General features: G+C 41.5%; 1 protein-coding gene across 6 annotated transcripts in view; it reads left to right on the plus strand.

Moving 5' to 3' along the window:
• The window catches only part of LOC111274017 (uncharacterized), a 127,024-nt gene extending 112,957 nt beyond the window's left edge, over nucleotides 1–14,067 (plus strand). For 5 of the 6 annotated variants that reach the window (XM_086967494.1, XM_022856106.2, XM_086967497.1 and 2 more), the window contains 10 exons: nucleotides 267–1,099; nucleotides 1,548–2,250; nucleotides 2,507–2,687; nucleotides 2,797–3,354; nucleotides 5,923–6,204; nucleotides 6,467–7,778; nucleotides 8,073–8,595; nucleotides 9,133–9,681; nucleotides 10,857–11,089; nucleotides 11,442–14,067. In XM_086967494.1, the coding sequence (XP_086823620.1) occupies nucleotides 267–1,099; nucleotides 1,548–2,250; nucleotides 2,507–2,687; nucleotides 2,797–3,354; nucleotides 5,923–6,204; nucleotides 6,467–7,778; nucleotides 8,073–8,595; nucleotides 9,133–9,681; nucleotides 10,857–11,089; nucleotides 11,442–11,699 (5,432 nt within the window). In that variant the 3' untranslated portion in view covers nucleotides 11,700–14,067. Of the gene's footprint in view, nucleotides 1–266; nucleotides 1,100–1,547; nucleotides 2,251–2,506; nucleotides 2,688–2,796; nucleotides 3,355–5,922; nucleotides 6,205–6,466; nucleotides 7,779–8,072; nucleotides 8,596–8,835; nucleotides 8,906–9,132; nucleotides 9,682–10,856; nucleotides 11,090–11,441 lie in introns of those variants that run through there. The other variant, XM_086967498.1, reaches the window with a different exon arrangement.
• Nucleotides 14,068–15,478: the final 1,411 nt, after the last annotated feature.

A 15,478-nucleotide genomic window follows, 5' to 3' on the forward strand; every position in this document is an offset into this window, starting at 1 on the left:
TATGTTTAAACAAGAGTGTAGATCATTTTTCTGGGAGGTCCTTAAAATTAAAGCATGTAAAGATTAGCGCACGAGGGAAAACATAGAAGCTTTTAAAATGGTTATCTTTTAACACGATTACACCAAGTTTCGATCACAGCTCAGCATTTTGAGCCCACATAGAGCGTACGCCTTTTTGTAGATAGGACTGATAACATGGAACATCTCTCACATTAGACAGGCACGTCCTAGGATAAATTGCTGTTTGTTCATGTTACCAATACTAGGTGAGCCGACGGAAGAGCTTCCCGAGCACAGCGTAAGCTCTGCACCAGGTTCAGCTGAGCTGGTTGAGGTTGAAACATCCGATACGCTCAGTGAGAATCAAGATCTCGCTGCCAAAAACAAGAATCTAGATGACGTACTGGAGGTCGCTCGGCAGATACTTAATCTGGACGTATCCCTGCTGCGAGCTCCATCCTCATTTCAGATATACAAACAGCGCCTCCAGGACCTCATGCTACTCATTCAACGACTAAGCAACGATTGTCCATCGAAGCAAAGTCAAGCGGACGAAGTGATTCGCCTGCTGGAGCAAGCCCAACATCAGCTCGACTCACTGGATCGATCAGGTGACGATACTGCGCGAGATTTAGAGCTACAGATGCTCCGATATATGATGACAGGCATTAATCAGGAAACGTCGGACGCTGCCGAAGGCGTCTCGGGCCCCCAAACCATGCTAGCGCCAATCGTAAGGCCGACAATAGCAGAGCCCTGGCAGAACCTGTGCGCTTTGGCCAAAAGCCTCCTTCAGCGCTCCTCAACAGATAAGGTTTCTTCTGTCGAATATCTACATCTTTTACGACTACTAATGGAGAAGATAATTTTCCTTCAGCGCAGCGTTGACGAGCAGCTTGACCATTCTGCTGCAGTCAAGGAGCAAACGCAGCTGCGTTCTCTGTTCCAGTTGTTACAAGAACAGGCGGGTCATCTTTTCCCCAAGGATTCGCAAGTGCAAGCAATGCTCGATGATACTGAATCTTCTTTACAGATGTTGGCAGCGGCCACGGAACAGCGTGCGCCGAAGCCGCGAAGGTCAAAGCCAAAACTTACCAGGGTAAGCGTGCAGAGATACGAAATTATTATCATCATTGCTAGTATTAGTTTATTGTTATTTACTAATATTACCATATTAGTGAATCAGATAAATATATGTAGAATATTTTAGAAATAGAACGGATTTTTAAATAAACATTGCATTTCTTTATTATTTAACCGATCTTTCAAGCGGCAACCAGCATTAAAGTGACTATGCACTTGAAGTAGACCTTTATTCTTATTATTAAGCAAAGACCTTTATTCTTATTATTAAGAAAACCAATCAATAAGTAACTCAAAACAAAATCAATAAATAATCAATTAAAGGCCTTTCACAGCAAAGGTAATTAGCGATGTGTGGGGAATTAATAAACATCTTGATTTACACATTACGAAATAACACCCGTCTTTAGATTCAAAATTGTGCCATGCTAAGCTAATTGTATAAATTACTCTTCATTTGACAGCAAATCTCGCAGAACACTACGGAACTGAGCAAAAATCTCAGTCATTACGCCAATCTAATGCGCACTCGGATCGATCGTGAATTCGTGGAGAACGTCCCACTGCAGGTGGCCACACTAGCTAATTTAGAAGCAGCGATTGATTATTTATCATCACTTCGGCACTCGCTGAAAACCTCCCTATACAAACTTCAGCAGTCGGCTTCCAAAAGTGAGCTCGACCTATCGCAGGCCATCGCACGCTGCATTGAAGGTGTCCAGCTTGCGGACGATAACATCTTGCGTCTACGTAATGCACAACGAATTTACGTTGACATATGGCAGGTTGCACAGGATGTGATCCCGGGAGAAGTCACATCTCTGGACGAACAACGGTTCGCTCTCTGGATACGCGAGCTCCCAACGGGCACTGTACTCGTAGAGGAAATACTGCAAGCTCTTTATAACAGACTGTGCGAACTAAGAAAATGCCGCATAGAAACGCGAAAAACCCTTAGAAACCAATTTCGGCAACAGGTCAAAGAATCCAGCGAAAGAGACATCGTTGAGCAGCTGAAGCGTGCTCAAAAGCTTCAAGAACAATTCGAAGAAAATAATACTATCCAACCCTTGCTTGAGGCGAACACTATCTTGGATGTGATTAACGTCAACGGCCGTACGTCCGATGTTAAAGATCTCGCGGGTAAACTTAAATCGAGGCAAACAGGTAAGCTCAAGCGGTTGTAGTTTTCTTTTAGAAAAAATAACGACGGGTTCAATTCAAGAGCAAGACTTGCTTTTTCTAGCTTTAGACAAAGTAGATAGTAAGCTGTTGATCTACGTGTGTCCTAACGTAGTTCCATAAATATTTTGTGGCATCGAAATATCCAAACGCTGGTGCTTTTTTAGCTTTTCAAAAATTGCGCGTCAATAAAGACAATGATTTATTTTAGTGGATTACTGGGAATGTTATTACTTTTCAGATATGTTACACAGGGTGGCTAGCGAACTGGACAAATTCGGAGACGAAATAATTGATTCGACTAAAGAGCTTCCTGCTGGTGCCTTCAGAAATCTCCGAGAACACCTTTTAAAGGACGTCCGAGATAGGCAAAGTCCATCCTACGATATACCCTGTGGATTGCAAGCAATAGACAACTGGAAGTAAGTTTTCATGCACAATATGTCTGCGATCAGTTCAAAATAAACATAAAGAAATGGTCTTTTTCGTCTTCCTCTATTTAACCGCATTAAGTGCTGTGACATTTTTCAGCCAACATTACGAAGAGGTGGCCACAAACACAACCAGCCACCGTATAGCTACGGTTCTCGATGCAGTGAACGATTCTACTAGTAGAGCATTACAGGAAGAAAGGCCCTGTCCATCTGTACTCGAGGCGAATATCCAAATTCTAATCTTCGAAGCCCAGCACGACATTCTCAACAACCTATTAGTGGTGGCCACAAACGTTATCACTGAAAACGATCCTGAACGGTTTCGAAGTCTTCGACTTCTGATTCTGGCAGTGCTACGAAAGATCGAATCTCGACTGCAAGTGACCACGCACCGTGGTCTGCAGGAACTGAATCAGCGCCTCAACGAAATTCGAATAACTGTTGATAGCCGTATTAGCGAGTTGACCCAGGAAGAAGGAGCCCTACGTGAAGCAGACGATTTCCTTCAACAGATGCAGGTGGCCATCGACGATGCTCAGATGATTCATTCGAACGTAGATGCTCTGAAGCAGGTGATGCAAAACCGACAAGGTCTCTTAACAAAACTTCGCTTGGTGAAGAACTTCCCGCAAAGAGTGGAGAATATTACGAAGAAGTAAGAAAGATCATAAATTCTGTTTGTCATTATCTATGTAAATTTAGTGACTGTCATGTACTTCAGTAGCTAACCTTAGCTTATCTTAAAAAACCTTTGCAAGCTTATCTAAGCTTGCAGAGGTTTTTTAAATATTAGAACATTAAATAGGTCTTCAAAAAATTCTAAACGTCTAACATACGCTGAACTACTAGCCCTAAGACACCTCACTCCACAAGTACAATGGACGGATCAAGTGATATCTATGTAAACTTTTATAGCCTTTTTTGGAAGGCGCTCGTTTTACTTACACATTTAACACACACTGCTTCTAGGTTTATTCAATATAGGCCCTGATGAAGGCAATTGTTGTATGTATTATTTGTTAATTTGTAGAATACGATGCAAACGAAGTGTTACTAAACACCCGCTATTATTAAGCAGCCATCGTTTCATGTACAAATCGTGCTGAGTGAGAGAAATGCACGCTTTGCTATTTGTCGTTAGCCGATCAACGTGATATCAGCGCATTTCATATAAACGACAACAGACGCCGTCCATATTTGTCTCTAACTGCATGACATCGTATACTGTATTACAAAGTATTCTCGAAGAATCACTCAGTCTCGCAGTTGTTTATTCCTTGTTTGATTATATCGCTTTACCGTCAGCATAGAAGCATAGATATGATTACATCGGATTATTCGACCAGCAAGTGAGCCGGCCAACACCGTTAAGTGTTGAGGGTAACCTCACCACTCTCTACATTTACAATCCGTACTTAGTCGTATCACAAAGTGAAAAGAGTGCCACTCCGTCCACGCATCGCGTCTTCTCTTCGTCTGCCCCCGTCACCAGAAACGCACGATGTGTTCATCTGGCTGAGATCTTAGCATTAGCTCAATTTACAAGGGAATCTCTAATAAAAGCACGAACACTATTTCAGTTGGAAGATTTAGATGAATGTAGTTGTCAAGTAAAGTAAACACTACTAATGAAGCAGGCTACAAAGTTTATGTACGTTCACTCGGAATCTCGAAAAGGCCAATACTCCCGGTACTGCGGATACAATGAAATACCTACGGATAGAATTTTGTGTTCAGACTTTATCAAGCAAGCATGCACAACTTCGAAAAAACGTTCCGAAAAGTGTACGAATGAAGCTCGTTGAACAAAATTGGTTGTCACTTAATGAATGTCACAAATTCGTAACAGAAACTACAAAGACAAACTTGCTTAGAAGCAAGAAGGTTTTGAGCTCCTTCGTCAGCGTTCCGTCTGATGAAAGGCTGGCCTAAGCTAATTCAAAAACCTATACTTCGATACAGGTTAAGTATATGTGTCGTTGGCAAAGCTTGGAGCAGCGACTCCGAACCTGTTGCGACCAGAGGCTTGACCGTCCAAGATACTACCGCCATTTATAAATTAGTAGCTGTACATATTCACTAGATAACTGTTATTATTATTAAGTTATTAAGTATGAAACGGATACTGTACTGTGCAATAGTTCAGAACAAATCAATTCACTATGATCAAATGTAGTGCTGTTACTATTGATATTCATGGGTTTTTTTTCTCGAACGCACTGGCACCGATAATCACTCGATTACAAAGTTAAAACTTAGATAATTAAATGTTCTACTCAATGCAGATATTGACCCGGTGGTATCTACCTTTGCTTTTTTTTCTAAAAAACATTGGTTACAATTCAGAATAAGCTCATAATCATAAACCTAAATGGGAAGTTCATCTAAAAAATATCTACAAAATTCGCACATCCGCTGCCCAGTTCAACATATTGTAGTGATTTTATCATTTATCCCGACAGATACCTTTCTGTATACGCAGTGACGCGCCTGAATCTTAATTGAATGTTGCTGGCCCTAGCATGAACTGTGCGTAGGTTATTAAGGATACAGGCCTTAAAAACGACCTGAGTTACTCATTCAAGGAAACTAAACATTAACTTCAAAATCTGTGTCTGTGTAAAATTATTATATACTTACAACGAACGGACTAAGCACCCGATGTATTACACTACATAACTTATGGCATTGTCAGACAAGCGCAAAATTGAATGCAAGAACACTGAGCAGGGAAAATTAGTCGTGAAAAGTTTATCCTTTATTTATTGAGAAAAGATTTTTTATTTGTTTATAAGAAAAAGACATCTGTATCAAAGTATAAATGTTCTATCCCAAAGGCTAAAATGTAAATTAGACCGACTTCGTCGTATGAGGTGGTGGTAATATTCGTTGCAACAACCCCCTTTTTTAGCTACTTATGGATTATAATTAACGTCAAAACGTAACATGCTCTTACGAGTTCATCTTACGAGTCATCACGAGTTAGCTTTAACACATACATGCGCTCAGAGAGCCTATTTCCGTTCAGTTTATAGACTATCATTAGGTTACGCCTGGGCTTAGGTTGTATTCCCTGGAATTTTGTTAGAGGTTTGTTACGTATTGATAATATTTAGCCTTCTGCCTTTAGACAGTGAACGATGTTGTAGGTTACGCTGTTAAGGTCATGTTTAACTTCAAACAAACAAGTACGAAAGTCTATTTTTTTTCTATGTTTATTCAGATGGCAGGAGACCGCGGAGCGACTTACTGCGGTCGAGGACTTCCAGAAAAAGCAGCAAAGAATCAGAAATGCTCAAGAGCAGATTGTTCTTGGGGAGAACCCAATTGATCTCTATCGTCGATTGGATCCTGAACTTAGGGATGCTCTCGGAGAGGTCGCACTTCCCGGTCAGCTCACTTACGATTTCGATTCCACATATGTTCTTCAAACGCTAGACGACACTGAGAGAGCGCTCAAACAGCCAAACAAAAGTGATTTGGTCCAGCAAAGAAAGCTGCAAAGGTTTGTGTCAAGAGAGGCACTCGCGTCTATCTCACCTATAGCTTAATACTTAAATTGTTCTTTTTTTTCTTGGTAAGGTTTGCCCTTGTTCTGTTCCATGGCCGACAGGAAATATATACACCAGTTTAAATATGAACTATCAAAAAACCGAAAAAGCAGCCTCTTTTAATATTACATTTTCTACGCAAACATTGATACGGTAAAGTGACAGCTTGGTGATATGAAGACTGATATTGTCACATTCTGCTGTACGTTTATACAGATGCCTGAAAGAGATGCTAAAAGCAAGTGATTGCTTAAAAACCCAGTCGAATCAGTGTGAGCTGCGACGAAGGTGGCACGATGACTTTACACGGCTCATCGAAGCGCTCTGCCAACTCGAAACGGCTATTGCTACCCACGAGGACAAGTCGTCTCTCGTTAACCAGTTGCTTGCCTGCACCAGCGAATCAGGCCGTCTCTTGAGCTTGTCGCCCAACCCTGAAAAAAGACGGTCACAAGCCGCTACTTTACGTGAATATGCTATCCTCATTCGAAACAAGCTAATAGCCGCTCGGGATAAGTTATCGCTCGAGTTCCAAATAGAACTAGAACAGACTCTAGCTCAAATTGAAGTGACGCTCGAGAAATTTTCTGAGGAAGACGATCTCTTCGGAACCACCCGGTATAATATTGAGACGCTCCACTCCCTTGTCACAAAGTTGGCATCTGACACTTTGAAGCTACTTTCAGGTCTAGCGGTGTGCGACGCGGGTACCGTGTGTGATCTGTTTCAACAAGCTGAAATCGAGCAACAGATAAAAGCCATTCAGGACGCTCACCAAGGTATTAGGGCCAATCTGCCATTACTGGCTGAAGAGCAATTAATCGATAGCGAGACCAATCTGGCCATGCTTAATATTAATAACATCATTGACGCTGCCAATGAAGTCCTAAAGCGGAGGCCAAACACCGAGTTAGCTGTCCAGGCAGACGAACTACCGCGGCCAGCTTTTAACACTATCGTTGTGGATCAACAAACAGCCTTCGAGTTCTTGCAGGAAAATCATGGGCAGGTTGCTTCTGAAATAGTCACCATTCAAGATAAGCCAGTAGACGAATTTTTCTACGACCTCAACGAGCACATTGTACCAGTTTCCGAAGCCAATCTACTGCAGGACGAACTTTGTGCCAAACTGCCGGCCATTGCTTCGAAGTCCGTAAAGCTCGTAGAGGAGAATGAGAAGAAGTTGGACGAACTACAGAAGAGACTCCAGCAAGTCCTCATCCTCAGATGTGACCTGCTGGCCTCGCTCGAGGCGTTTAATCAGAACATGGACGATGTAAAAGCGCAACTTGACAGACCGTTCACATTCAGCGATCTTAACCAACTGGAAAAGTTCATGGAGAATCTCGAGAAGCAAAAACCAAATAAGCACCTTACAGAAGGATACGCGGCGCTTGAACGAAGCTTTAACGAGCTCCTCAAATACTATCATGATCTAATAACATCAGAAACCGAAGAATCTATTAAGCAACAGCTCACGGAATGTCGCAAACGGATCGACGTCATCTGCAAACTTTATAAGACAAGGGTAAGCTTCAACTGTATAGCGCGTTAAAAGCTTTTATTTACCGTAATTAGTATTTGAAATTAAAATTCGCGTCAACAGAAGTCGTATATTTAAATGTGATACACTCGAAGCACAAAATTATTTTATTGGTTTTCTATGTGACTCAAGCGTATATAAAAAAAAAACAACAAAACTTAAATATATGATTTAATATATGCAATGCAGTTTCTTCTATTTTTGATTTTTAAGTTATTCAACATAGTTCGTTATATTTGGTTAAGAGCGGCAAATACTCTCTCTTCTGTCGGCCGATAGGTCAAGCAACTACGCTCAATTCGAATTGGATGGGGCCAGCTGCGTACTAACCTCGCACTGGCCGAAGAATCCCTGCTCGATATCGAGCGAGATCTTACGCTTGTTCACTCAACAACTACTGACGAACTGGCTTACGTACAAACCATCAAAGAGAACCTTGAGGCCCGCATTATCGAGCAACACATGCGGGTAAATCAGCTTCATTTGAAGCTTACGAATAGCGGTCTCGTCAATGACGAGCTATTTGTCCGCGTTAAAAAACTAAATATTAAATCAAACAGACTCAATGCCAGTTGCGCCGAGAGGGCAACCCGCGCCGCTGAAGCAGTATCGCACTGGAGCAAGTTCGAGCTCGATAAACAAAACGTCATGGTCGGGCTGACGGAAGTTGATATCCAGATGACAAAGATGGCCACGGGAAAACTACCGCTGTCCGATACAAATCTTGAAGACGTTGGTTTCCGACTTCAGGCAACTGAGCGTCAACTTCAACAGCTGGAGGAGCAAGCTAGTAAGCTAAGAGGTCGGTCATTTCGAATGTCGGTCGTTTATTTAGGAAAAAAACTGGGGCCTAAGTGTGTCGCAGTTTAGTAGATTGGTGGCATTATGCCGAAAATCCAGCTAGTCATAGTTATTAATGGTGCTAGTTACGTGAAGTGATGACAACGAGATAGATTTTTTAAATGACGACTTTAGGCTATCCCTTCAATTAGCTATTTTTATTAATTTATGATAGGACTGAGAGATCGATGTCCTCTTTCAGTGCGATCTAAACGAAGGGATTCACTTGAATCGGTCGAATCCCTCGAAGCACCCTTTTAGGAAACGGAGGCGTAAGTAGGCTCCGAAATAACCTTGTTTGTGTCCTGTTCTCTACTCAACCAATCGTCTAACACGCCTGCTTGTTCTGACATGTAATTCTCATTTTATTACAGCCGCTGTTCGTTGTTTCGTATTGTTTTTCTGCTCGTTTCGTATTGTTTTCGTTGTCATCACGATCGCATGAGCTGCTAAGTGAATGTGACTAACACCCTAATGACAAATGAATCATATCTTTCAGGCGACACCATCGACGAGCTCGTGTTTAGCCGGTCCGAACTAGACCTGGATGTATTACACAGTCACCATAAGGAACTGTTGGCAAACGTCGATCGACTACGTGGCCGTTTGCCCGCACAGCAGTTCCGTCTTGATCCCACCGTTGTTCAGTTGATGACATCTAGCAGCAATAGGCAGTTACTCGACCAGCTGTCGCTCGACAGCTCGAGCATTAGGCCATGTGCGAGAGTCCATGAAGACGACAACACAAACGATGCGGCAGCGACGTCGTCGCCAGAAATTCGCAGTCCTGCGACACTGTTACAGGAAATCCAGCAGCTAAAGGCGAAGTCCGAAGCGATTCGTGGTTCGCCTAACTATATTGGACAGCGCATCACGGAGTTCAGTGCACTGCTTCTCCAATGTGGTGATATCAAATGCAAAATCGATACTGCAATTGATGAAGAGATCCGCGATGCGTACGAGTCATTCGTGGCCACAACATTGTCTGAGACGCAAGACGAGCTGCAGGCGACGTTGGTTGAGGCAGCTCATCTCGACGAGACAGTCGGTATGTGTTCGTGGCTTGCTAAATGCTCACCTATGTAACCTATGTAATAAGACCCTATTTATAGGTACTCGAACCATTCCAAAAGGTATTAAGACATACATCTGTACCGTTGTGACGCTTAATGAAGGATAGTATTCTTTGCGTTATCAAAACAAAGCAACTATTCACGACGTTAGTGATCTTCCCGACGTTAGTGAGACAAAATAAAATATAGGCAAAAAAGGCCTGCATTACAGGTACAGGCTCTCGCCTAATTAAAATGGTTTCCTCTAACTTGAAAAGTGTTCATTTACACAACAAGTGTGCAACAATCCGAAAGTAAGCTATTTAGTTTCATTGCACTCACCTACCGGGTGTGATTGGAGTCGACGAAAAGGTATGGACGTCTTTTTTTTAATCGCACTGTGATCAGATGAATTCAGGGCATTAGACATAAGCCAATGGCCAATAAGCCGTTGCGTATATCACGCTGCTTCTACGGCACAGGTAGCTCAGTATAACACATCTGACCCATTGTGAAGCGTTCTTTATTTTAGAACGCATTGGCCTTCGCGGAGAGTTATGTTGGTAGTAATATCAAACGGACGACGATCTCGTGATCTGCCCACCCACAAAAGAGAATCAACTGCTCTCTCAAAGGGCACTAATTTCGAATATTCTATGTGGTTCATTAATTCAGAAAGCCATGTCGAAGCGCTGTGACGGCGCTTTCGCCGTCCAAAGTGCTTAACTTGATTAAACATCTATGCAGATCGTTCGAGGTGTCGGCCACTACCTGCAATTTCGAAGTTTAATTACATACAATAGAAAATTCGAAAAGGTTACTCAGATTTCAAGGTGACCGTAGGGCATGTCATGTGGCATAATCAGTAGAACAATGAAAAAAAGTGGTGTTGCTGGAGTCGCAACTCAGTACCTTACAACGCCTAAATGTAGTTAAGGCAGACGTAGGCGCAGCCAAAGATGCGTTGTAGTTCGTCATTTTCGGGTTCTTTTTTATTTGTGACGAGAGGCGTTGATATATAGCAGTAAAAGGAGGAAACTTTGATCACTCATTCCTGTCTGTGTTCCGATTTACCATGCCATTTAGCTAATGTTCCATGCTTTGTATGAAATGTACTCTCTCTGAAACTCTGTATTTCTTGTTGTATTGTTTTTCGTTCGCGCATCGATAGAACAACTGTCTGACTGGTTAACGGCAGCCGAAAATCGGCTAGTCTCAGCCGAGACCGACGATGGAAAATTGGCGGAATTAGTGACCACCCGTGATGATCTCGAACAGGCCCGACCGCTAGTCTACGCACTTCAGCAGGCTGAATCGTTCGGTCCTTCTCTGCACGATTCGATTGAGTTGGTGGCCCAACAGATGGATCGCCTTCTTTCACTGTGTTCCTTGCATGGACTTCAGGTACGACTAATCCAATAAGGTGTTAAAGTTAGATGCTATAATATCAAAGCATTGAAATTTTTCACAGTACTGCTAATTCAGTCACAGTGGATGAAATCAGTTAGAGACTATACAACTGACTACCTATCTAACAGGATATACTAGTATCGCAGCTTAGAAGTATTGTTCACGTTATCATGATAAGCTTTAGCCGATGTTATCGAATTTGATTTGTTCACCTTTGTTTTAGCAGTAACGATACACATATATACGTGATATATGCACGTTAATCACACAGTACCCCACAAGATCTGATACAGTGAATAGCTCCGACTGAAAATAGTGTTTTTTTTTTCTGTACGCCTGCTCCCAGGCGTCTCATGAGGTATCGCCAGCTGGCTCAGTAGAAGATTTTCTCCCACTGAAGGAGCCTGTGGAAACGCGTTGGCAATGGTTTGTGCGCCGTGTGATGCGAATCTCTCTCCCGATCCAGGCGCTCCTCTTGTTACTTCTTGGCGCCGCCAGTCTCCTGCCAATCAGTGAGGACGACTTTAGCTGTGTGTTCGCCAACAGCTTCGCAAGATCGATGAACCCTATGCTCAAGTTCCCTGCCGGGCCCCCGCCGGTTTAAGCGCAAAGGAAAAAAGCTTGTACTTCTAGCTCCGGTTAAAGAAAGAAAATACGTAAAGCAGTAAGTACATGTGTGGATTAGGTCGGTGAGGGGAAACCTTTTTCCCTTAGTCATCGACTGCCAGCAGTACCCGTCGAAATTTCGGCGTTTATCAGCGGAATTAGTCGATCATTATTGCTTCCGTCCAAGTTTATATGAATCAATTTCCACGAATGAACGAATTGTTGCATTAAGTTGCACACACTCGACAGAAGACAAGGCAGAGTGCTAAAAGATAGGAAGATTTGCGGAATGCCACTCGCGCACGACGGGAGACACCGGCATGCACTGGCTATTGATAATAGTCATTACTACGTGTGGCTAGTATTGAGGTCATAAGCAAGTGATTGCTGAGCGCGCTGATTTGTCATGCGCAGCTCTGTGCTCCGCCGATAATCCTCTTTCGATATCGACCCTATAGAAGCTCTGGTGAATTCGCATTTGCATCATTGAAAATTTTTTCAAAGGAGGAGACAAAACACTATCTTGTTAACAATGATATATGACGGAACACATAAGGAGACAGACGGCTTCGGCAGGAAGAACGTACCGTGATCAGGGATGAACACTAACCACAGAAAAACGTCTGCGCTATACGCTTATTATGAGCAGCAACCTTAAGAGTGAAAAAATTAGGCAAACGTCGCGTTTGGGCCATAGAGACAAACGGGTCTCAAAAGCAATTAGTTGCGATTGTTGGTGATGCCTGAGCATGTTCGTGAGGCTGTGCATGCTATTCAGATGTTCAACCAAGTACGGTGTGCACAAACTGCACCGTATTTATTAAAAGAGCACACAGCCGCAGTCACGATTTAGTATTTATAGTCGTGTTTATCGGCAATGAGGATCTAATTAACCGGCTAGAACGGTCGTCGGGCTTCAGTGCTTTACGTATTTACCATACCATTTAAGGCTGAGCGAGTGAAATAAAATATGGATTAACGTTATTCAACAAGCAGCACACGTAGAAACAGATATAAGGGCAAACATGCAAATCTGCCTTTATCAGCAAACACATATTAACACCCACAGAAATCAACAGGAAGGACCCATCAGAAAGAATAATGCTATTGCGGGTCTGGCACATACAGCCAGACATACTTTTGTCTAATTCTTGGACACACACAAACAGAATACAGCCAGAAAGCGGATCGACAGAGACCCTCATTGTACATTTTTTTAGTTTCGTATGGTACTCCTACCGTGAAAATAAAAATCATTGCAATGATTGGATCCGTTCTTCATAATTAACAGTTATCTACCCAGTAAACAAGCGATCAATTAGACATTTGGTGACGATCAATTTCAGCTCGATAATAACAAACGAAAGATGAAGAAGTATTAAATAATATCGCATTGCTACAAAGACTCGACAAGTTTGTTCCTGATATCCTGTTCATACTACCCATTGTTTTGGTCATCATTGCCGGTGTATTCTTTGCGTTGTTTTTTTTGCGCCAACCTAACAACCGAAAATACATTGACTAGTATAATAGATAGTGGATTTATTGGATAGGTAGCCGGTAAATATGGAGAACGGACCCAATTTGCAACCATTTTTATTTATTCGGTAGGAGTACTACACAGAAAAAACAAATTTAATTGAAAATGAAGATCATTGTTAATTTATTGCTCGTCAGTTACGCATTCGCTTTTGAAAGACTGTCATTAAAATGGCTCGCTACAGAAAATATTGGCAAGGATAAAAGGTCCTCAGAGGGGTGAGATCTTTTCGGAGTCCGTGTTTCCCCTTGGGACGCTGGAAACATCTCGCATCCTGAAAAGCCCTTTTTGCGGGAAATATTTTTCCTTCCACCTTTTCAATGAAACAATAAATTAATCATAAGTTTCTACACATGTCCCTTGTTATTCGGATATAATGATAGGACGAGAGCGTTCCAAACGTAATTTATAACTACTTTCAATAAATAGTACGTAATAAAAACCTGCGTGGGTATGAAACACTGCTATTGGATATCGAGAGAGACCGTACGAGACCGTCAGGTCTAGCAAGTACATATGATTGTGATCCCTTAGTTTGGTAATTTTTGAGATCTTTGCTCCGGTGATGGCAAATGTCGTGTGAGTACGCTGTGTAGATGCAAGACCCAAGGGACGATGCCTTGCAGCAACTATGCTACATAGAAGCTCTACATAGAAGAGGAAAGGCTACACAAAACCCTTCTCTCTCAACTCCCTATTGGACCCCACCCCGCCTCCTCAAATGCGCAACCATTACTTAGTTACCGAAACCTGCTTATTATTAATCGTTAAAAATTATAGAGGTAAGGTAGATTTAATAAACAGAAACAAATTCCCTTAAGGGCGAGACTTGTGTTTTTAATATTAACTTATTAGAACTAATAGCTAATGTGGAGTTGGCTAGTTTAGATGTCCCGAAATAGGTCAGTTTACTGTTGATACATAACGGGTATTCCGTTGCATCAACAAAACTTTTTGTAGCAGTTATTTTGCTTTTAAGTTGCAAGAGACACCGCCTCTTCAAAAACAGATTTTTGATTTCTTGCAACTCAAAAATAATTTGCACAACTGCGAAAATCTCGTCGAGCAAAGCCTAACAATAGACATGCAGTTGCCTAGATAAAAACAAAGCCACAACAGTCAATACAGTATCTATCATACACTATTCTATTCCGTGCACTTATACAACCAACGGTTAAAAAAACACCGTTATTAAATCCCTTTCAAGTATATTGTCTCCTACCAAATATCCAAGGTTTTTGTAGAAGTTATATTTCTTGAGCTGATACCCCTCGTTAAGAAACGTTACTTCGTGGCAATTCATTGAACCGGTTTCCAACATTCTTAAGTAAGGCTGCTTTCTTCACGATTGTCGGCTTGGCATGGACGACCGTATCTCACGGGAGCATATTGACCGCGGGTGACTTACATCAGTTTTGAAACGTACTTAGGATTTAGAGGTCTATCACGCAAATCTTTCCATGATCCTCTTCATTAAAATGCTTTTTTTTTTTTAATTTATTATTAGACGAATGATAGTTGTGCAAATGTAAAAGTGTAGAATAGCCTAAAATAGAAAAAAAAACTAGTTAAAAACAGTAGCTTACTGTTATCGGTATGACAAACATAGAAATTTTAAAACGTTTAATTTAAGTATTCAAATTTAGCCGTAAACGGTTGGGCTGTGAAGGGTACATGGCCTTAAATAAAGGTTAAATTTTTATCAAATTAACTACAGTCAAGCTGTTTTTGGTTATAACAAAAATCGTTTATAAAATTGACCAAAAGTTATTGCACTCCTTGGCATTCTTGCTCATCAGTTAGATGTTAATTGTAAAGGAAGAGCTCATATGTAACCTTCTAAAGCCACCCCAAATGCCCTATACAGTGTCGTTACAGTATTTGTTATTGTTGTTGTTGTTATGCGCTCTTTTCAGTTTATTACAGCATTTTTATCAGCTATCACAATTACAACAACAAAGCAGCAAATGCGATGCCAACTAAGTAACATAAAAAAAAAAAATATATTTAGATTTATCTTCTAAGAATTCTGCACGTTCCTTACCTGAAGTTTTCATCCAATTTTTAAGCTAGATAAGCAGGATTAAATTCGTGCGATTATTTAGACTCAGATACATGAAAACATAATTAACTTCAATCGAAGGTCTAAGATCTGAGTTAATAACAGATAAAGTAAAGCACACAGGTGCATTAGGCTTAGATACGACCGTTTTTACATTTTATATAATAGTGAAATA

This window comes from Varroa jacobsoni, unplaced genomic scaffold (assembly GCF_002532875.2).
Source record: "Varroa jacobsoni isolate VJ856 unplaced genomic scaffold, vjacob_1.0 scaffold_244, whole genome shotgun sequence".
Classification (NCBI taxonomy): Eukaryota; Metazoa; Arthropoda; class Arachnida; order Mesostigmata; family Varroidae; genus Varroa; species Varroa jacobsoni.